General features: G+C 48.8%; 2 protein-coding genes across 10 annotated transcripts; both read right to left on the reverse strand.

Annotated features, from left to right (window-relative positions):
- Positions 1 to 168: 168 nt before the first annotated feature.
- Positions 169 to 14,261, reverse strand: gphna (gephyrin a). Of its 9 annotated transcripts, XM_047014296.1 has the most exons (24): positions 13,940 to 14,259; positions 12,593 to 12,671; positions 12,157 to 12,214; positions 11,797 to 11,889; positions 11,377 to 11,471; positions 11,201 to 11,267; positions 10,825 to 11,097; positions 10,417 to 10,527; positions 10,000 to 10,128; positions 8,775 to 8,819; positions 7,943 to 8,017; positions 6,996 to 7,038; positions 6,721 to 6,858; positions 5,282 to 5,374; positions 4,993 to 5,168; positions 4,747 to 4,805; positions 4,358 to 4,511; positions 4,107 to 4,228; positions 3,745 to 3,832; positions 3,546 to 3,619; positions 3,395 to 3,459; positions 1,863 to 1,966; positions 1,455 to 1,551; positions 169 to 1,346 (listed from the first exon to the last, which is right to left on the reverse strand). In XM_047014296.1, the coding sequence occupies exons 1-24, from the start codon at positions 14,001 to 14,003 to the stop codon at positions 1,213 to 1,215; spliced, it is 2,436 nt and encodes an 811-aa protein (XP_046870252.1). In that variant the 5' UTR covers positions 14,004 to 14,259; the 3' UTR covers positions 169 to 1,212. The 9 variants fall into 9 exon arrangements, with proteins under 9 accessions (XP_046870252.1, XP_046870280.1, XP_046870260.1 ...); XM_047014324.1 differs by lacking the exon at positions 10,417 to 10,527 and having other exon boundaries at positions 13,940 to 14,260; XM_047014304.1 differs by lacking the exon at positions 8,775 to 8,819.
- A 519-nt stretch (positions 14,262 to 14,780) lies between these two features.
- On the reverse strand, positions 14,781 to 22,550 carry fut8a (fucosyltransferase 8a (alpha (1,6) fucosyltransferase)). The gene is given in 12 exon segments (XM_047014450.1): positions 14,781 to 16,070; positions 16,339 to 16,489; positions 16,579 to 16,755; positions 16,924 to 17,111; positions 17,113 to 17,171; positions 17,400 to 17,637; positions 17,836 to 17,950; positions 18,140 to 18,302; positions 19,253 to 19,371; positions 19,563 to 19,839; positions 20,110 to 20,160; positions 22,408 to 22,550. Coding segments are annotated over 10 exon segments (1,749 nt in total). The 5' UTR covers positions 19,772 to 19,839; positions 20,110 to 20,160; positions 22,408 to 22,550; the 3' UTR covers positions 14,781 to 15,740.
- Between the last annotated feature and the right edge of the window lie 184 nt (positions 22,551 to 22,734).

The raw sequence follows: 22,734 nt of genomic DNA on the forward strand, positions 1-22,734 counted from the left end.
CACAGCGCCACAGTGCCTTCATGGAACCGGCTTAGCTATTGGATGATGCCAGGGACAGAATGTCGGGAACGGCCAATAAGATCTATTGTTAGAGAGGGTGAAGAGAAAGGTCAAAACTCATACATTTAAAATTATTCTTAAGAAATAAATGATAACGATCGTTTTACATAATGATCAAGGATTGTTTTTTTATTATTAATTTCAATATCATTACAGAAAATGTTATAGTACAGAGTTCTTCAATGACCTCTCATTGCTTTGATAATGTCTTACATAAGAGTGCTGGTCGCATTTCTGTACAATATTACTCTTTTTCTGTACATTGTTTTAAACAGTTGTTAAAAAGGCAGTCCCCACTTAAATAAGCTGGTTCTCCCTTCTGAAAGATGAAAGTAATGAAAGAGAAAGTTTTCTCCTGTCTCCCCAGCCTCTGGGTGGGTGGGTGACCTGGTGGGGTAATAGATGGGGGCAAGTGGGGTAGTAGATGGGGTCAGGGCAAATAGGCAGGTGAGGTGGTAGGAATCTGGAGGATAGGTCAACTGTTGTGACCGGATAACCCCACTACCTTGCCCATGCCTGCACATTTGGCACCGCGCACATAAACACGACTCACAGGATAAACAACAAGCGAAGCTGGCTATAAAGCCCTTATGGAGATTAAATGAGGGAGATATGAGGCATAGAAGCACTAGAGGGAAAATATGTCACCTAATTGCACCATAAGGATGATACAGCCCTCCTCTCCAGCCAGAGCAATGTTCTGACATCATATCCTGCCGGGAGAGGAAATGGGCATCTCCAGAGGAGCTCTACTGCTACAGCTAACAGGAAAGGGAGGGGCTAGCACTGAACACACAAAGCAAATGGGAGGAAAGAGAACACAGTTGATAATATAATATAATATAATGATAATATCAATAACGATAATAATTAAATATAATAATCATGATAATTATAACAAGGATATAATACAGAATAAATCTCTTATATTTCATATATTCTTCACTTCAAAAGCTCATATTTTTTCTGTCTTGTAAATACAATGATCTTTTTTTTTCTTCACATTGAGATTGATAAATGTACTCCTATAGTATCCTTTGTGATTGAGAAGTCGATATCCCAGTTCAGTACAAACTAGCTGTGCCATTGCATATTAATGGGATAGTTTGATGATATGTGAACATGCAGCGCTGCTCCGTCCAGAAAGTGACATCATAGCCGGCCAATCACCATGACGTCCACCACCTCCCCCTTGTGCAGCTCAACGTACTGCTCCGTCTTCGGGGGCAGCATCAGCAGGCCGTTGGCGCTGCGCATGCTCATCAGGCGGCTACTCATCTGGTTACCTGGGGACGGGGATGGAGCATTGTCACGTATGTGTGTACATATTTATGGGAATTGTGTATGTATAAAGTGTGTGTGTGATGTATGTGTGTGTAGTGTGTGTGTCCTACCTGTACTCTGTGCCCAGGGCAGGGGCTCCTGGTGATGCCAGGTGAGAATACAGCGATGGTACTCTGGACGAGGATCCAGCTTCACGTCACAAGACAACTGCATGACAGACACAACACGGCGCACCCTGATGACATCACTACACCCTGATGACATCATTACATTTCCACAGCTAGCAAACAAGCCAGGGGCAACATCTCCTGTCCTTCATTACTGTTTCTCCCCTCATGTCGCTTATAAACTACAGCAATGTCCTAATGGACTTACTGTCCACACTCAAACTGTAAAATGAGTCAAACGTCTACAGCTAGTTGAAGATTTGAGATGTAATTATTACACGGTGGTATTTTGTTTTTGTTCACCATACATTAATCAGCTCACAGCTTACAGCTCAGTGGGTTAGTTCTCACCCTGGCCTTGATGATAGTTGGCCGAGGATCCAGGATACCCTGCATCTTCCTCAGGGCAGGAATCACAAACAGGTTACAGGTGACCACTGCTGACACAGGGTTACCTGAGAGAGAGAGAGAGAGAGAGAGAGAGAGAGAGAGAGAGAGAGAGAGAGAGAGAGAGAGAGAGAGAGAGAGAGAGAGAGAGAGAGAGAGAGAGAGCGCGAGAGCGCGAGAGCGAGAGCGAGAGCGAGAGCGAGAGCGAGAGCGAGAGAGAGAGAGAGAGAGAGAGAGAGAGAGAGAGAGAGAGAGAGAGAGAGAGAGAGAGAGAGAGAGAGAGAGAGAGAGAGAGAGAGAGAGAGAGAGAGAGAGAGAGAGAGAGAGATAGACAGAGGCAGAGAGACATATATTGAGATATATAGAGAGGGAGAAAAGGAGAGGGAGACAAAGAGAAAGAGAGACAGAGACAAAGAGAAAGAGAGACAGACAGAGAAAGGGAAAGGTGGGAAGACAATGTTTCCACATACATTTTTCCAGACAAAATTGTGCAAGGTTTGGTAGAGGTTAGTTTAAGTTTGTTTTCAGTTGAATTGAAGAAGTCATAGGTTTGATTAAGGTCTGACTGAGGTTGGGTTTAGGGTGGGTTGAGTTGAGTTGATGGTTGGGTTGAGGTTGGTCTTAGGTTGGACGTTTAATTGAGGTCTGTCTGAGGTTGGACTAAGGTTGGGTGGAGGTTTGTCTGAGGTTGGGCTAAGGTTGGGTGGAGGTTTGTCTGAGGGTGGAGGATGCTGTACAACCAGGGGCACCTACTTCCGCGCGGTGGCGGTGGGACGGGTTGTCTGCTGGCCTCGGTGTCGCTCAGATGCACCGCCTCCACCAGGGCGGCGCCTGTGTCTCTGAAGGTGAAATTACCTTGGAGGAACAAACACACTAGTCACCTCAGCCTGGTCTCAGCCAGGACAGAAGACCAGCTAGCAGGGCCTTAGACTGGAGCTCCACAAAGAGACTCTACAGTGCAGCTCCACACTGAGGCTCTACTGTGCAACACCACAGCAAGGCTAAACAGTGGGCTCTCCAGTGCAGCTCCACAGCAAGACTCAACAGTGGGCTCTCCAGTGCAGCTCCACAGCAAGGCTCAACAGTGGGCTCTACAGTGCAGCTCCACAATGGGGCTCTCAGACACGACAGGCACACGGGTGGGGGGGGGGCCTTGGTGACAGGGTGGCCTCCACACACAAGGGCTCTGGACTGTGGCTTCAATACAGGGGTAGAGCTGGGCAGGGGAGGGCCTGATATGGGCTCGGGCCACGGGTAGGACAAAGGTCTATACAGACCCTGGATAGGAGGAAGGTATATAAAGAGCATGGGTGGCTGGAAGACAGGAAGGAGGCCTTGGGGGGGAGGAAGGCCTGCAGGCTGGAGACGGGGGCTGAGATTGAGGGAGGATCAAGGTAAGGGAGGGTTGACGGGTAGGTTAGTGAAGGTTAAGGTAAAGGGTGATGTAGGGTTGAGGACAGGAAATGGGTAAGGGTCTAGACGTCCAGAATACCTACCTGGCAAAGCAAAAATGAGTTTCCGTGCACCGTCGATGTCAACAGTGGCAAATGTGGTAGGGAGGCTGGTAAGAGATAGGAGACAGTCAGAACATGCATCTCCTCTGCTAACAGCCCTAACTCGTTCCCCTGTCTCCCCTACATGTCTCACCCTGGCTTCATGAAGACCCGTCCAAAGTGGATGTGGGCATGGAGGTCGATGTCCAGCACCTGCTTCAGGTAGTCCTGCAACACACACACACACACACAAACACACATTTATACACACAGTTTCTCGAACAAAGCACCCACACCCACACACATCCACCCCTACACGCCACTCCACCCCCACGCAGCATTGGGGTCCTCACCTTCTCCCCCATGGACACGCCCCCTGAGGTGATGATGACATCAGCGCGACTGATGCCCTCGTTCAGTGCGTTGAGAAGATCGTCTGGGCTGTGGAGGAGGCAGGGATAGAGCAGTTACACATACGGTTCCTCACAAGCCATTCAGTCTACAACCGACTCCTACTAGTCCAACAAAATAGGAATTTCTTGACGTTGTTGTCTAATTCGTGTAGTACTCAAGATTGATCATGCACAGGGAGTCATCCTGATGACCTCATTCCGAACACAAAGTCATCCCAGAGAGCTTCTATTGTGGTACTCAGAGCAGTTTGGGGAGGGTTAGTGAGGTATTCATGGTTACGGAGTAATTCTGGGGTGTTTACTTGTCTCCAACGATGCCCAGGTTGATGGTAGGGTAGCCGTGTTCCTGGATGGTCGCCAGCAGAGTGGATCTGTTGCTGTCTCGGATCTTTCCAGGGTGGAGGTCATCTTCTGGGTTCAACAGCTACACAGGCCCACACAAACACACACGGTTAGCCGTTCCGTACAGACAACACCAAGAGTGTGTGTGCGTGTGTGTTTATGTGTGTGTGTTTGTGTGTGCGTCTGTGTGTGTTTGTGGTTTCCCCCTCACCTCGTTGCCAGTTGACATGACAGCCACCACAGGGAATTTCTGTACCTCCACCTCGGTGACCCCCACGGTGGCCAACAGACCGATCTCTGAAGGCCCCATGTGGGTTCCCTTAGACAGCACGCACTCCCCCCGCTTGATGTCATGACCGATGGGCCTGTAGGGGGTAGCAGAGAGGCATTCAGAACACAGGTAATCCAAGCAATTTCACAGACACTTAAGATCTGTAGTTAGTAAGTATTGTGTTAGTCAGTATTTTCTTAATGGGATTTGAGCCTATAACCCAACAGTGTGCCGTGCCTTGCTGAGCTTGATAGAAACATCCAACACGGGGCCTTTGAGATACATGTGTGATAGCATCCAGAAAGGGAGGAGCGTTAGGTCACGTTTACCTGATGTCTTGGCCAGGGCGCGCCTGCACCAGGATCCTCACCTCCAGCTCCTCTGTGCCCTAAAACAAGCACACCCAAACCCCCTGTCAGAGAAAACGGAGGGACACTGGCAGAAAGAACGTCAGGAGAGACCGACAGAGAGAGAGAGAGAGAGGGATACAGGGCGAGAAGGCCATCCCCAGACAGAGGAGGGACAAATGAAGGAATGACTGCTGGGAGGGGAGAAGGGACAGGGGGGGGACTCACATCCTCGGACTCCCTGAGCAGTTCCGTGTCCTCCACCTGGACCACAGCGTCTGCCCCGCAGGGGATGGGAGCCCCAGTGGTGACCCTCATCACCTGGCCTGGCATCACCGTGTGGCTGGGCTGCTGGCCTGCCTGGGACTCCCCCATGATGAAGCGGTCTCCCGGGCCATCCGCAGCTGGGACACACACACACCATCACCTTGATCAACTCTTTTAAACTGCACTGTGACTCTCCGAAGTGGCTGTTGATGTGAACGTCTGTCTGCCTGTCTGTCTGTCTGTGTCTCACCTCGGACAGCGTAGCCGTCCTTCACAGAAGCGGGGAAGGGAGGGAGGTTGTCTTTGGCGTAAACATCCTGAGCCAGGACCCGCCCCATCCCATCTGGACAGGAAACAGCAAGAGGCTTCATTCAGTATGTAAAGACACCCGAGAATGGTATCTGCATGCTGGCGGTGTGTGCTGTGTTTGTGTATGTACGACTGCATGTGTGTGTGTGTGTGTGTGTGTGTGTGTGTGTGTGTGTGTGTGTGTGAGTGTGTCTGTATGTTGATGATGAGCCATGCCACAGCAGCCCAAGGTGATGATGAGTGGCTGCTGGAATGAGCAGCCAACACTGATACGTACACACACACACATGATACAAGATTAGGACACACACACACACATGATACAAGACTGGGACACACACACACACACATGACACTACACTGGGACACACACACACATGATACAACACTGGGACACACACACACGATACTACACTGGGACACACACACACACATGATACTACATTGGGACACACACACACACTACACTGGGACAAAGACACACACACACTAAGACTGTCTTACACATAGTCCTAACCAATGACGGAAGCTAATGAAACCAAACACTGGGCTGCTGAACGTCTTGTCTGGTTCAAACCCTCCATGTACTCCTGGGATGGCCTAGGGTCAGGGGTCAGGGCTCTCTCTTATTCTCTGATCCACATGCATGTAAAGTGTCCCATGCAGCAGTAGCAGCAGCAGCCATCACGATGGTCTGGTCCACTTGGGTGACGATGCCCCCTCTGGCCTGGAGGTGCCATGACCGTGCTGTGACCCCCCGGGGTTCAGCCGTGCAGGTGAAGGGGGGGGGGCGAGCACTGACCTGGGTGCTGCCAGGGGCCCAAGCCAGTTGCCAGGCCGGTTGCTAGACCCGTAGCCATGGTAATGGTGGCACCAGCCCTCCTGTGAGTCTGTGTTGCTGTGACGGGGAGGGGAGGAGTCTGTCTCCAGGCCACACCCCTCGGAGCCCAGACAGACTTACGAGGGGGAGGGGCAACTTCTGCAGCTCCTAAATCGGCAGCTAGCAAGTGGAGGGTCAGGGTTCAGGGATAGGGCATACACACATTAGGGGTTCGAGGGCTACTGCATCTTAACCATCATCATCACCAGTGTCATCATCATCGTGATATCATCCTCTTCAAACCAAGGAGACAGACGGTAACCATGGAGACAAGGATGCTGATAGGTGATGACCGGAGACATGATGGAAGTACAGGCATGACACGCTTAGTATTTCGGTGTGAGTGTGTGTGTGTATGAGAGTGAGTGAGTGTGTGTGCGTGTGAGTATATTACCTCTCTGGTTTGATGATGGTTGGCTTGTGCAGAGTGTTAAGGTGTGCAAGTGCAGTCCAGAGTGTGTGTGTGTGTGTGTGTGTGTGCGCACACATCTGTGTGTTACCTCTGTAGTTTATGATCTCGGTGCCCAGTACAGGGGTCATCTCCAGCACAGTGATAAAGGCCTTATCCATGGAGGTGAGGGGGAACGGAGACATGCGGTGACGCCTCGCCACCTTGCTGATGTCCACCGCGCTGTGGCCTGAACACACACACACACACACAGACACATAAAACCATTACAGACACATAAACCCACACACAAACACATCCCCACAAATGTCACACATACACACACACACACACCTATTACTCACACAGTATCTCTCAGTTACTTACTGGCTCTAAGAATGTTCTCCTTGCTGCCACAACGTGACTGAACCTAGAGAGAGAAAAGAATCGAGGGAGAGGGAAAGAGAGAGATGGATGAAAGGAGATCATCACTATGACTACAACAACCATCCAGCTAGAGACCTTGGAGGATCCTGACCACCCTTCCATCCCCGTCCCAACCGCAGACAGGAGAGAGGGAGTGAGGAGGAGAGAGAGACAGAAAGTCAGTCAGGAAGTTGAGATAGAAATTTGCCGAAAGCAGAGAAGAAGAAGTGCGCACAAACACACGCAGGCCACGCCCCTGCACACGTGCACACAAACACACACGTGCACGCACATACACACACACACGTTCACGCACACACACGCAAACATGTGCACGCACACGCACATTAAAGGCCAAGTAACAGAGAAGCTTCACCCCCAGACCCAACTGACAGCTCTAAGGACGCCTATAGTTGTCTCCATTAGTACGCTTTCATTATTCCTTCCTGCTTTGCTCAGCTCAAGAGACCCCACTAGACCCTCTCTGTCAGCACACACAGTGCTGCCATCAGGAACCACACAGGCACAACTACACACACACACACACACTCTCAAGCACACACACACACACACACAGGTGTGTAAGTCTGGCAGAGTTATCCTGGTAAATGAAACGGGTGGGTGGAGGGAGGGAGGGAGAACGGGAGAAGTAGTGGGAAGAGGGGCGTAGAGGTAGAGGAGGGATGGATGGAGGGATGAGCCAGTGAGAGATGTAACTAGGAAGGACGGGATGCATGGAGAAAGGAGGGAGGGAGGTGTGGAGCAAACAGAGAGGAGGGGAGGGAGAGGGGGAGGGAGGAATGGAGGAGGGAGGGAGAGGGGGAGGGAGGGAGGAATGGAGGAGGGAGGGAGAGGGGGAGGGAGGAATGGAGGAGGGAGGGAGGAATGGAGGAGGGAGGGAGGTTTACCTGGTCCAGGGTAGAGTACCTGGCCTTGAGCCTGATGACCTCATCAAGGTGAGCCCTGAACTCTCTCCTGGAGGCCTGGAGAAAGCCACAGGATAGTAACTCACCTGACACACACACATGCACACACTCGCTCGCACGCACACACACACTACCATTGCTGTCAGTTGAACATGAGGGATGAAGAGACACGGAAGCCACAGAGATGAAGCCTTTACCAGTTGACCCCGTAGCATCACTGTTTCTATCCCACTGAGCCATTCTACAATAGTTTCTAGAATGCTATGACACTGACCATTCTAGAATGCTGCATATCTGTGCGTGAGTGGTGGGGCTGAGCTCATGGCTCGAGACAGTTGCAACAGATTAACATGGATTCCTTCCCTTCTCTTCCTCCTCTCCCTAGCTCCCTGTCTCTATCATACCTGCTTCCTGATAAGAATGTTGAGGAGGTCAAATCAGAAGCTGTTTAAACTCAGTGACCAGGAAGTGAACTGCAAGATGTTAAAGCAAGAGAGATGAGAAAGCAAATAAAAACATCAGCAGAACTCAGCACAGGCTCCCCATGACTAAACAGGTGGGAGGGAGGGATCAACTCTGAAGGGGTGAGGAGAGGAGGAGAGGAGGAAGGCGGTTACAGGGTTAAGACAGGAGGAGGTGCCAAAGTGGCGAGAGAGGAGGAGAAGCAGGATGGGAAAGGAGAGGTTAGTGAGGGAGGGAGGGAGGGAGGGAGGGAGGGAGGGAGGGAGGGAGGGAGGGAGGGGTAGGCGGGAACAGGTGAGGGTGACGATGGGGTGTGAGGTGGTTGCCATGGATACAGAGCATGCTGGAGTACCTGTGAATTACTATAAGTGGATGAGCAGGAAGAGGGGAGCCGCGCCTGGGGGGCGAGGGAGAGAGAGAGAGAACAGGGTTAACACACACACGCGCCCGCACGCGCACACACACACACAAAGAAAAAGAAACACACACACCCAACACCTAAACACGCACACATTCACACCCATGCAGAGGTTATGAAATGTATGCTTTTCATGTACTTGGAATCCCTTAAATATAAGTAAACTACTTTGATCTTGTGTCTGTCAGCACTTCCCTGACCAACACCTCCCTGATCACACTGAACATAAGAGTCTTTGTGTAACCACCTCAGCACTGCAGCTAGTTAGCATCCAAGCTAGGAGAGCAATCTTAACACCGCTAGCTAACTCAACCATCGTCCTCTACAGCACCTAGCATCTTGGCTAATAGCAAAACCATCATGTACCATTGCGAAGATAGACAAGTACCTTAACTAAGATGCTAACAAGCCAACAAAGCCCCCTACCCTACTAAAGACATCTAGCGAACACTACAACACACACAAAAAAACGGTCAAATATGCACACACACACACAATCTAATTCCCCCAAATACCTGGAAGGCTGAGAGGCTCTTGCTTACCATTGTGCTTTCTCTTCTGACTGAGAGTAGGACTCCCACACACACACACAAGCAAATGTGCGCGCGCACAAACACACAGACACATTTACACACAGAGCGTAGAGGGCGCAGTGAGCCAGAGGAAAGAGAAGAGAAGCATGTAGGATGGAGTAAAAAAAAAAAAAAAGAGTAGTCGGAAAGCGAAAGAGAAGTGAGAGAGAGACAAGAGAGAAAGATAGAGATGGAAGAAAAGGATGAAGAACTGCCTGCCTGCAGACAGGTACCTTGTCCAAGCCTGGAGAGAGGATGAAGATTGTGAGTTGGGATGAGAGGTGGAAGGGGGGTCCTGGGGGAGGAGGGGCCTGGGCATAGTGGGGGAGTTTGTAAGGAGGGGTGTATGGGAGAGTATTTCCTTTGGGGGGGGCAGGATGGGGGTGAATAGGGTAGGAGGGGGTATTACCTTGTGGGTGGGGCAGGGTGGGGGAGAGGAGGAGGGTAGGAGAGGGGTATTACCTTGGGGTGGGGAGGAGGGTATTACCTTGGGGCTAGGGCAGGGTGGGGGTGAGGAGGAGGGTAGGAGGGGGGGTATTACCTTGGGGGTGGGGCAGGGTGGGGGAGAGGAGGAGGGTAGGTATTACCTTGGGGGTGGGGCAGGAGGCAGTGGAGAGACGGGAGGTGGCCTGGGCACGTGGAGACTCTGAGGGGGTGGTGCTGAGGGACGCAGTGTCCCGAGCCTGGACACCCCGCGAGATGATGGCGTCAGGGATCTAACACACACACACACACAGACACAAACACACACGCACACAAAAGTGACGAGGGAGACAGTGGGAAAAAAAGAGAGGGAGTGGTTAGTTTTAAAAACACACACTATGCTCACATGAAAATGTGTAAATAAGTTCATATAAATCTACCTGTCCATCAGCACATCTCTTTAATTCTTACACACTACTAGATGAAAGTTGGAAGAGACCAATAACAGGAGGAGGGGTGCTCTGTGAGGATCAATGAAAGGGGGAAGGCAGTGTGAGGAGAGTGGGGTGGGCAGGCCTTACCGGGGGGTCGCCACAGGAACAGGTGAAATGTGTCGGGACAGGTGTGTGGCCAGGCAGGTAGTGCCCACCTTTCGCCATGACAACAGCGTGGTTGGGGGGTGGCGTCCCCCTCTGATGATGAATATGACACAGGTCAACAGGATGGAGCACAAACAAACACACTCACACATGCATGTGCATAGACAATCACACACACACACCCCCCCCCCCCCCTCCACACAAACAAACAGGTCAACGCGGACATCAGGATGTACAGGGAGCGCTACAGACGCAGACATTAAAACCCCAGAAGGGAAACATTACAGGATAAAAAGGAGGGAACTGCACTGCATGAAAACAGACCAGCTGTTCACTTCATGGACACACACACGCACAAGCGGTGGCCGGTGGGTCCTGTCCCGGGGTTACCTTGGCAGCGATGGCGGCCGCGGTGATGTGGGAGGAGCCAAGGTGGTTGGAGGTCAGACTGTTGCTCTTCCTCTCCTCCTCCTCCTCTTCCTCACACTGCACCCCGCAGTCCTTGGTGTGGCGCGGGGGGGAGTGGCGGAGCGGAGGGGACAGTGGGGGAGGGGGGGAGGGGAGGTCTTGCAGAGCGTCGTGGACACCCTTCACCTTCACGATGGCATCACGCAGCAGGTCGATGGCGTGTGGGAGGGCCGGCAGGATGAACTGGAAACACTCCTTCACACACACACACACAGAATTATGCAGGCATGTTTTTGGGGGTCGCTAAGAGAGGTGAGGTTCCACACACACACAGACACACACACAGAGGTGGTCTTACCTGAGAGCCCTTCTTGCTGCCTGGCAGGTTAATGATGAGGGTTTTCCCCCTGATCCCACACACTGGCCTGCAGAAACATAGAGTGAGAGCTCGGACAACACGGATGAAATAGCGATAGCAGCTGTGTGTGTCTGTGTGCAAGTGGGTGTGTGAGTGAGTGCGTTTGTTTGTTTTACCTGGACAGCATGCCGAGAGGCGTGACGTTGAGAGAGCCCATGAGCATGGCCAGAGCCATCCCTGGAGCCTCGCGCTCTATCACCTCCCTGGTGGCCTGTCGGACAGCACAGCGCACCATATCAAACACACACATACCTGCACTCTTGCGCCACAGAATCAGAATTGTGTTTTAATCGACAATTAAGTGGTCACAAACAAGGAATTTACTTTGGTGGGTGGGTGCATACAGCGAACATTTAAACATCATATAACATAACTAAATTTAGAAAATGTACAACAAAATTCAATTCAATTCTAGGGCTATACAATATAATATAAAATACGCAAAATAAAATAGGGACACTCCACTCTACATACAAACACACAACTGACACACACAACTGACACACACAACTGACACACACAACTGACACACACACCTCGGGTGTGACATCTCGAGGAGCAAAGCCGGTGCCCCCAGTGGTCAGGACCAGGTTTAGCTCCATCTCATCACACCAGTCCAATAGGGTCTCCTAGACAACACAACACACCCACAGTTACACACACACACACACACACACACTAATAACATTCCAGAATACTAAAACACCTTGTGTGAAAGTAGCACACGTGACAGGAGATATACAGGGTAGTCTGTGAGATATTTTTGCCATGGGGACTCACAATCCTAGCTTAAATGTAAGTAAATGTTAGATGGTATTTCAAGGTCAATGAGGTAGATAGAGTGCATGACAGACAGAGACAGACAGAGAGAGACAGACAGAGTCAGACAGGCTCACCTTAATCTCATCTATTTCATCAGGAACTATTTTATAGGCTGATATGACGCCTCCCAGCCTTCAGAAAAAAAAAAGATAGAAATGAAAGAGGTTTAATTTTAGCTTCAGAGAAAATAAAAGAGGGAGGGAGGGAGTAAGAGAGAGAGAGAGAGAGAGAGAGAGAGAGAGAATGCATGTGAGTTTGTCTGTTTTAGTATTTGTGTGAGGAGAGAGGTTCTTGTCAAGCGCTGCATTCCAGCTGTGCAGATCTAGGAAATCTCTCCTCCCCCACTTCCCTTTCCCTCATGCCCTCCCCCCCCACCACCACCTCAGCCGTCTTCCTCTCCATATAAGTGTAAAGAATATGAGAGGGTGTATGGATGAGCATGTAGAAGCTTTGAATGTGTGTGTGTGTGCATGTGCGTGTGTATGTGTGTGTGTATGTCAGGGCACTCACAGTGACGGGTCATGGACCAGGTCTTTCAAGTTGACTCCACTACGGTCCTCTGCAAGATTCCTAAAACAGCTGTCACTCACTACAGAGAGAGAGAAAGGGGGTGGGGGGGAGTGAGGGGGTGGAGGGGGCGAGAAAGTGAGTAAACCACGTGACTTCAGAATGGCGGGCCATCAGGCAAGCACCGCTGGATAAGCAGACTAGTTTCTCAAATACCAGGAACACTACGAGCCATCATTCAGGTATAGGCCTAAAACGCATTTCTCAGTTCACCCTGGCCATTTACTATCACATTTATGTGCAATACATTGTCGAAATCAAACAACGGTTCAGTTAGTTTCAGCACCCCAAAACCAGCGGACAGCGACCACCCGGGACGAGGGGGGCGGGGTGGGACGGCTGTATGTGATAGGCTCCTCACGATTGTGGGGCAGCTACGCTTGCTGACTGTAAATAATCATGCATCATTTAAAATACATTTTTGTTCTTTTTTTTTGGTTCTTTTTGGTTCTTTTTTTATCTCGTTGGCCAGAGCAACAACCTTGTAGCTTACGAGCTAAGCCTCAGTATTGTCTTCTCGGCAAAATGAGCTCGCCAGGGCCTTACAGAATCGAACAAGATGTGTGCAGCCTGCTAATCTTCGGCTGATTCAAGAAGCTAGCATGCCAGGATCTCTAACCAGCTAGCTTCCTAGCTGGCTAGCTTATTCTCAAGTCATGCACGATCGGTCACCTTTCCCATTAATCCTAAACAATTTCCACAAAATTGAAATTGTTTTCCAGCTAACATCTGGATATAACTCCAAAGATTTGCTCAAAGCTTGCTTGAGTAAGATTTGACCTGCAAAACAGTACCGACTCTTCTAGTTGCAATTTTTTTTTATGTTAGCTATGTTTGATCCATCTCTATCAGCAGCCCTCATACATTTTCATACAAGCCCGTGACCCTGGCAGAATCCGGCTCGTGCCTGCCAGCTCGCGTGCATTACATGAATAATTCATATCACAGAACTGTTTCGCTACTACGGTGTGAAATGACTATCAAATCATAACATTTAACACAAATCCATAATTGCTTGTAGATGGCACAAATGAATCCAATCCCTAGCCTCAGACAAATTGCCAGTTATCGTTAGCTTGCTAGCTACGTGACAATCGTCTGCAAATCCGTGGCTTGTTGTGGAGAGTAGCGGACGCTTGACAAGCGAGACTAGAAGCCGAAAGATCCAGCGGTGTTGGCCGCTGGCTCACTAGCGAAACACGGAGGAAGACAGCTCAATAAATCAAATAAATATAGCGGAAAACGACACGTGACAGCAAAACTATAGGATTAAAAACTATTTGCAATTACCAGTTAAAATTCCGACTCGAATTTGGTGATCGTGGTTGGTTAAAATCATCCCGTCTGACGCCATGATCCCCTGCGCTCTGGCCCACACTGGCAAAGACGAGAACAGAGCGCATCAAACTCTGAGTGTGAAGGGGAGGAGGGAAGAACCGAACAAGCCCTGACAAGACGAATTCAGACGTAAGTCCTGTAGCAAAACCAATGAGGTTATATGCTTCCGACATGTGATATCAGTCGTCCAGCTAAAAATAAGAGATGTCGTTTATGAAAAATGTCTTAACATATGCTGAAATCCATGACCGCCACACATTTAGCAGATTTGACAGCCAATCACATGACCATACGGTTGTCACCTGACCCTTCAGGGACTGCCGAGGGGCACCCCATCGCACGACAGACCGATCAGACACACTGCTGATAAAGCAAGCAGGTAGGTAGAGGACTGTACATGTCAGAAAGCACAGTTGCCACCTTGTTACAGAAAAGGCAGGTAACCAGGGAATGTTGCGTACACATAACGTCAGAAATGCGCTCCCTCAGTCAGAGGGCTGCTATCGTGATTCGCTAGTCTTCTTTAATTCCTCGAACCGATATGCAGTCGCTAAGGGAATAGGCAGGAATATTGAGGCCCCGGATTCCTTCATATGTATTTTAGTACCCGAAAAGTATGGAGATCTTCGAACGCATTAAATGGTCGATTGTACTTAAAAGGACAGTGCTTGAATTGTACCGATACATCTACACTGGAAGAAATATAATCATCCAAGCTTCATGTGCCTGTGCTATTTCTGATAGTTGTGCTTTAATCATTAATATGAACTGAATGAGACCAAAACCAGACACACTCAGTTGCTGATCACTTTATTGATCTGCTTCATCAAAGACAATGCCCAGAAACATAAAATAAGAAAATCTCTTCTTCATGGTAGACAGAAATCTGGGGGCCAATCATGATTTTTAATCAGTGTCAGGTTTATAATTAATTCATATTCATCATGATTGTTTTAAAATGTTCTTTTTTTTTAATAACTCAACAACATTGAAATAAGATCAGGAAAGAGACAATATGGACTGACTAAGAGCAGACGAGTCAGGACTCAGAAGTGGTCAGTATTGTGAAAAGGCAGGTCTATACACACAGACACACACACACACACACACACCTTTTACCCTTATAGGCACCATATTTGGAGTCATAATTATAGGCACACACCCTACCACACATGCACATGCACGTCCTCAGACACACAGAAAACAAATTTTAAAAGATGTAAAATAACTTCTTCAAAAGCACGATGTGGCACTGGAAATGAATAGCAGAGAAAGAAGAGATGTAGAAGTTGGCTGTAGGGAGGAGAGCAGAGATACAGTATTTGGCTCCAAGACAAAGGTTGACACAACATCCCCAGAATGGAGAGAGGAAAGGAAAATAGAGGAGAGGTTGTTGGTTTAGAGTGCTGTAGTTTACAACGTTCTTAAGTTTCTTAGTCAGCGTGAGCCTAGAGGACGAGAGGTCCTCAGGTATTTAAATAAAGAGCTGTAGTTGCCTTCATCCCTTCTTCCTCCCGGAGTGCATTCTTTTAGTCCTTCTTTTGTTCCCTGTTCAAAGGGAGAGCATCTCACCACAGTACTGCAAATGTCCCCAGCACACGCACGCACACACGCACACACACACACACACACACACACACACACACACACACACACAAATGCACACACACACACACAAATGCACACACACACACACACAAACTCTCTCTCACGCGCACACACAAACACAGTGTACTCCTCCGGGTCCGTCCGTCTACTCCTTGAGCAGTTTGTCCGCCTCGGGGTAGGTGGGGTACTTGATGGTCTCTACCCTCTCCTTCACCTTATAGGACGGGTACAGCCCCGTGCGGCCGGTCCGCCGGTGAACACCCTTTGAGTTGCCGTCCCAGTGGTTCCCGGCCACCCCGATCAGGTCCCCTGGAGCCAGCGCCAGGTCCTCGGTGCCGCGGGGCTCGTGGGCGTAGATGGCCTCCTGGTTGTGGGCGTTCTGCCCTCCGAAGTAGTAGATGTCATCCAGGGAGTGGAAGAGGGAGGAGGCATCGGGGTGCAACGTCTGCATGATCTCATAGGCCACCCGGCACACCTGAGAAACACACAGACGCACCAGTAAACATACATGACACAAATGCACACACAAACAATAATACTCTCTTGTTTTACATTTACATTTATTCATTTAGCAGACGCTTTTATCCAAAGCGACTTCTGTTTTAGTAAAGTCATATCTCCTAATTCTTGTTGTATTATAAGATACCTAAAATGCACCTTTAACACACACATACTCACATCAGAACACGGTGGTTCCGAACGAATGTACGTCTGGCCAGAATCATGTTTTTCAGAGTACCTACCTGAGAGGAGAAGGTGCAGACCAGAAAGTTGGTTTGGGACAGGAAGTGGATGTCGAGGATGACCCCTCGGAGGGAGTTCTCAGTGTAGCGGTTATGCAGCCCCGCCGACCACGAGATGGAGTTATCGCTGATGAATTCATAGTCTGGGTACCTGACACACACACATGCATACGCACCCCATTACAAATGGATCCTAAAATACATTTGACATGCAGGTTCTGCAGCAGCACAGGCACGTACTTGGACTTAGCTTCCTGTAGTAGAGACGGGTCGTCTGTGGCCAGATAGACACGTTTCTTGTCGACCCGCATGCGTCTAGCCAGGATCTGGTAATGCTCTTCCACATGGCCCATGTACTCCTCTATGGGGTGAAACGCTGCCTCTGTGCCCACCTTGTCAGTCCTCCGCACATGCACCCTGTACGACACACGCACACACACACACGGTCAATACCCACTCTGTTTGCACTAGAATTGACTAGTGAAAGATGGTAACATACACCCACACACCCCTAGTACTATCAGAGGGGTGTGTGTCACAGTGTGTGTGTGTGTGTGTGTCACAGTGTGTGTGTGTCATACTGACCCTATGATGGGGTGTGAGAAGCCCAGCTTGGCGGTCGTCTCCCGGATCTCCTTCTCCAGCCAGGCCTGAGGCCGGACAAGGTACTTGACGAACTGAGACACCCACCAGACAGAGGGGTCGCCGTGGAGGCGATGCAACCGGGGGGCCAGGTCCTGGGGGATGGCCAGGGGCAGGTAGGGGGGCCGGGGGGTGCAAGCTGTCCACTATGGGCAGCTCCACCACTTGGACGTCATGATCGTTCGTCTCCCCTGGGGGAAAGAGGGAGAGAGACCTGGCTATTCTTTGGGTGAATTGAATTGCACCTTTCTGTATATTTAACTTCTCAAACAAGTGGAGAGTAAAACCATTCCATGAATGGCCTAGTAAATAAGCCAGGTTGTGGTGAGCATTAAAACCCTAGGCTAGGGGTTAGGGTTAGAAGTAACAGTGAGAGAACAAGCGGTCAGGCTAAGTGTTATGGGGTCGAGGATGCGTACCTGCCCAGTGCCCCGTGGACGCTCCCGTGCGGTCAGAGCAGGTCTTGCTGAGCGGCAGGAACACAGTCTCCCAGCCCCCCGTGGCGTAGCGCCAGTTCTGGGACTCCAGGATGAGGGTGCGCTGGGTGCCGTAGGCGATCATGAAGCAGTAGACCACATGGTGCAGCTGGCAGCCGTAGCCACACCCCTTGTTGATGTTGCACACCAGCTTCTTGGCTTTGCTGCAGTCTGCGGGGTTCTGGAGGGACGATGGCCATGTTACGTGACATTATAAATAGTGTTCTAATGACACGGGCATAGACAAATAACTGATTTTAAATCATTATCCTTTCAATGATCACCCTCAGCCTGCCTCTGTTGTCTCTCCCTCACTCTCTTCATTCTCTCTTTTGAGCTCTGTCTTCTCACAACGCCCCCTGCTGCCTAGAACATGTACCTGCAAGTAGCTGATTCTATTCTGCACCAGGTCAGACAGGTCCTTGGCTTCCTTCTCCCTCCAGTCTCCTGCCCCGTCAGCCTGGCTCAGGTAGTGCAGGTCTGTCATGATGGACCTGGAGTCACACACCACACACACACCACACACACCACACACACACCACACACACACACACACACACACACACACACACACACATACTATTAAGAATACAGCTGAGACAACAGGTCAGAAAATGTATGTTGGTGGGTGTGTTTGTGTGTTTGTCTGTTCATGAACATGCTTGTGTGTGTGTATGTCTGACCTCTGCTGGTGTCCCAGGTCTTGTAGTAATGTGTCGGTGTGTTTCTGCAGGGCGGACGATTCCATGGAACCCAGCTTTTTGACCTCACTGCGGACAAAGTACCAGAGCTCCTTCACTCCCGTCTCCACCTTCCTCCTCAACTCTTCCTGGTTCCTGCCTGGCCCTGCACACGCACACACACACACACACACAATTAGGACCAAACATCTGAATGAGACAGTCAACCCTTGTGTTATCTTCGGGTCATACTGACCCATCAGTCATTGTGACCCACCGTCGTATTGCGACAACTTTTCCGCATACAAAAACAAAGTGAAGCATTTTCTTTTATAGATTATTAACCAAAACTAAAAGGAGAGAACACATTAGTCCTGTCCTAGCTACTTTACACTGACTCCCTGTTACCTTCAAAATTGACTTTAAGGTCCTTTACCTCACATACAAAGCTCTACACAGACAAGGACCTAGCTACATTGCTAACTCCCTTATAAACTACACACCAGCTAGAACACTGTGATCATCAAATGCAGGCCTATTAGAGGTTACCAGAAGCAGTCATAAGAATATTGGTGATTCGGCCTTTGCTAATTATGCCCCAAAACTATGGAACAAATTACCCATAAATATTAGGGAAGCAAACACGCTAGACATTTTTAAAAGACAGCTTAAAACCTACCTTTTTACCAAAGCATTTAAGTAATTTTATCTCAGAAGGGTTTTACTACTTTTATTAGTTATATTATTGTTGCTATTTTAATTATTACTTTTATCACTTGTATTATTGTTTTTATTGATTTTATGTAAAGCACCTTGAGCTACAATTCTTGTATGAAATGTGCTATATAAATTAATTCTTAATTACTTACTTTTAACCGTTGGGCTGTCTCAGACCCCCCACATTGCAAAGGTTAAAAAAAAATTATTTGTATTGGGTAAAATTGGGAAAAAACAACGATGGTTCGTTATGAACCTTTGGGTCATGTGAGCCAAACTGAGGTTAACGGAGCAAGTCTGTATTAGTCTACAAAGCCAGAGAAAATGAGTTTTGTGTGTATGTCTAAGTATGTGTGTGTGTCATTCTAAAGTTGAGGACTGAGGACGTGTCTGTCTCACCGTCTCCAGGGAGACTACGGTAAGAGTTGATCTGCTCCTTGGCTCTGATCAGCTGCTCCTCTAGGTGGCGCAACTTCCCAGCATCAACCACACCCAGCTCTGCCTGGCCCTCAGGCAGCCTGCGGAAACACACACACATTCAAGGTCAGGTCTTTAGTAATGGTAAGCGGGTGTGTCTCCAACAAGCTCCGACACAATGGGAAGATGGAACATCTAGGTCGAGCAGCAACAATGACTTGTAGGCTAACTGGTATCAGCTTTTGGGAGAAAAAGTACAAGAACAGTGTGTGTGTGTGTGTGTGCTAGACACCTGAGCGTCTGGGCCATGCGTCGTAGGTCCTCGTTCTGCAGTTTGAGGCGTTCCAGCTTGGCGAGGATCTTCGCCAGTTCTCTGCTGGAACGTTCCGGATGCTCGCTGTCCCTGACCAGGTGACCCCCAATGTAGAAGAGCAGGGTTCCCCAGGCCAGGAGGATCACTATCACCCAGCGCCAGGAACCCCCCCACCCCCACGCACGCATCACGTCTGCTGGGGGTCACAGGCTCATACCACAGGTCATGCTTACAGCTACTGGTGGGAAGTTGGGGGCTGGAAGCGGGGAGGGAGAGGGGGAAGTGGAGGGAGAGAGAGGGGGAAGGAGAGACAGAGTAGAGTAGGTAGTAGGGGGTGGAATAGAGAAAAGAAAGGAGAAAGACCACAGCTGTTATCTCATAACCACACTATCTAACACAAAGCCTCAGCGCACTGTTATTATCTCCTATAAGACATGCTGCCCTCAGAACCCCCCCAGAAGCAGAGAAACCTTTAGCCATAATACATAATATATGGTTAACCTACTCCACCGTCATGGAAACTTACCTACACACAAGCTCCACACAGGCCTCATATGGGACACCACTCAACTTCTTTCTGTAAAAGGAAAGATTAAAGTAAGCTTAGTTAAATTGCTGGGGGAAGTAGGTTTACTGTAACAACTGGTGCAGGTGGGTTAAGACTGTTGGTGTACGTGAACTCAATCTATTAACAAGTGCAATGCAAGTGGACTAGTAATAGCTGGATTGGGTGGGCTCAGTGTAATAACTGGACCAAATGGGCTTAGTGCAATTAATGGAATGTTCCAGGTGAGTTTAGTTTCAGTCACAAAGAATCAGTGGGGGGAAATCCAATCAGGTCAATCCAGGAGAATCCTCTTAGAGAATGTATCCTTCAGACTCAAACATACGCACAAACAAACAGTGCAGATGTGTAAGCCACCTGTATCATAAACAAAGGCACCAGTAGCTTAGCCCTGATTGATCCCAGAAACTGGGATTCCACTTTTAAGTCGGCTCACTCAGGGGCGGTCATAAACACACACAATCATACACAGACAGGGTGGAGCCCAACTGCTGATATGCCAAGCCTTGTGCCACCAGAAGCTGTCATCTGACTTGACACATTGCTGAATATTCTACTGATGTTCCCCTTTCCCTCTCCATACGTCCTCTTCCACTTCTCTCTCCTCTCTGTCTTACTTCTTCTACTCCTTCTATATATATTTAGCTACTTTCTTTCTCCTCAGTTTTTTCCCTCTTCCTGCTCCCACCTTCCCCATCTCTCCATGTCTTTCTTTCTGTTTTCACATTTCCAATGGGATCAACAAGCATCTCTGTGGGGGCTGTCCTTGACTAATTCTGGGGAATGTGTGTTGGTCAGAAAAGGTCTCTGGATCTATTTCAGACCTCCCACAATCCCCATATGGAACCGTCAGCAGGGCTTCCCTGCAGTACAGACCAGGCTGACAAAATGGACTAGTGGCCATGAGGAAGTGTCATTTAAATTGAAAAATATGCTTCCCTTCAGTATCACAGCCAACACACTGTAGCCACTGTTCTACCACATTCCACACGGAAACCATTCCTACTATCCCGACCGACATATATTGAAATATGTAAACATTTTTGTGCTTGTGAGTACTCGACAAATGAGACAGGACACTCGCTGGATTAACAGAGCTCAAATAATTCTATAATACACTTATACCACATTTACAGACAAATTTACTGACAAATGAAATGTGTTCTTTGTATGACGCTATCAGAGTAAATAGAGTAAACTAGTATCCTTCTGAACTATCTCAAGAGTATTCTTGTCAGTCAGACCAAAACTAGGTCTGCTTGTTGATGTGTTAATGATTACCAGAGAAGTAACGCTATCATATAGCAAACACACACACCCAGCTACACATCACCATAGCGCTAGTGTTATACTACGATTATTATAGCTGCAGGCCCTACAGTCCAATACAAGAAGCGTCCCATGTACTCATTTATACACACACATACTGGAAAACTGGACATTGCTCATTATCCATGCCATTGGTTATAAGTACATACACCTTGGGCTTGTTGATCTGAAAGGTTTTAATCACAAGGAAACTGGAGGTTGCTGGCAGACCAAGGCTATCATTACCATACCTGGAGAGGGCATTTGTTTCCAATACCAATGTACACGCTACCCATCCCTCTACTCAGGTATCAGCAGTTCCAAATGTCTTAAAACCTGTGTGTGTAGCTATACGTGTGTGTGTGTGTGTGTGTGTGGGGGGGGGGGGGGGGGGGTTAAGTAAGTACAGTGAGTGTGCTTCATAAATAACTGTGGTTGTACAGATGACACAGTTGTCTGACTGGAAAAATAGCGCTACATGTAACCATTAAGCTACCTGACATATCCACTACCCTGTGGGCAGGAACTACCTTCCCCCTGAAGAAAGAGCAACGTCTCCTTATAGCAACAAAGGACGCTTCTCAACTCGCAATTGTAAATAAAGGCCTACATTGCAGCGCTTTGTCAATACGACAGATTAGAATGGGGAGAAAAATCTGAGTTCCTTCCCTGACTGTTGTCTTTTTTTTAAAGCCCCTTTTCATCGCAATCATTTTTAAAATCCATGACCAGATATCACACAGAAAATACCCCAGCCAGCTATTCAAATTCAACTATCCCATCACGGATTCTAACGGAAACCAGAATAGCCTAACTACCAGCTTGTGAATCTCTCCGCTTTTACGTCTCGGCAGCGGTCGAAGGCACCGACCAGCAGGCCAGGGAGAACAACCAGACGGCGCAGATGCTAAAAGCTTTTTACGAAAAACATATTATTGGAGATAATCTTACCATTCTTTGGCACAGGCGTGTTTTTCTTCTAAAGATATATTCTGCATTACGACGATGCTTTCTGTCTGGTGGTTTAAAGACTGAATGCGGAAACGAGACTTGAGGAGCAACCTCCTCCACTACGCTCCGCTCCGTTATTGAGGGCAGCCCAGAATTGACAGAGCGGTAATGCGCATGCTTGTGTCAATTCAACACAGCCTTTAGCGGGTAGTGATTAGTGATGTGGATGCATAATCTTAATAAATAAGGTTATATGTTATAATTCTGCATTAGGCTATATCCAATTTAGATATAGCCTAAAAGCATAGCGAGGTCTATATCTCTGTA

This window comes from Hypomesus transpacificus, chromosome 3, assembly GCF_021917145.1.
Source record: "Hypomesus transpacificus isolate Combined female chromosome 3, fHypTra1, whole genome shotgun sequence".
NCBI classification, from domain to species: Eukaryota; Metazoa; Chordata; class Actinopteri; order Osmeriformes; family Osmeridae; genus Hypomesus; species Hypomesus transpacificus.

Excerpts from the sequence above, each read along its gene's own strand:
- gphna (XM_047014296.1), bottom strand. The coding sequence starts at position 14,003 with ATGGCGTCAGACGGGATGATTTTAACCAACCACGATCACCAAATTCGA. Across the intron at positions 10,129-10,416 it reads GTTCCTGTGGCGACCCCCCG|ATCCCTGACGCCATCATCTC; the intron begins GTAAGGCCTGCC and ends TGTGTGTGTTAG. Across the intron at positions 5,169-5,281 it reads GGACGGCTACGCTGTCCGAG|CTGCGGATGGCCCGGGAGAC; the intron begins GTGAGACACAGA and ends TGTGTGTCCCAG.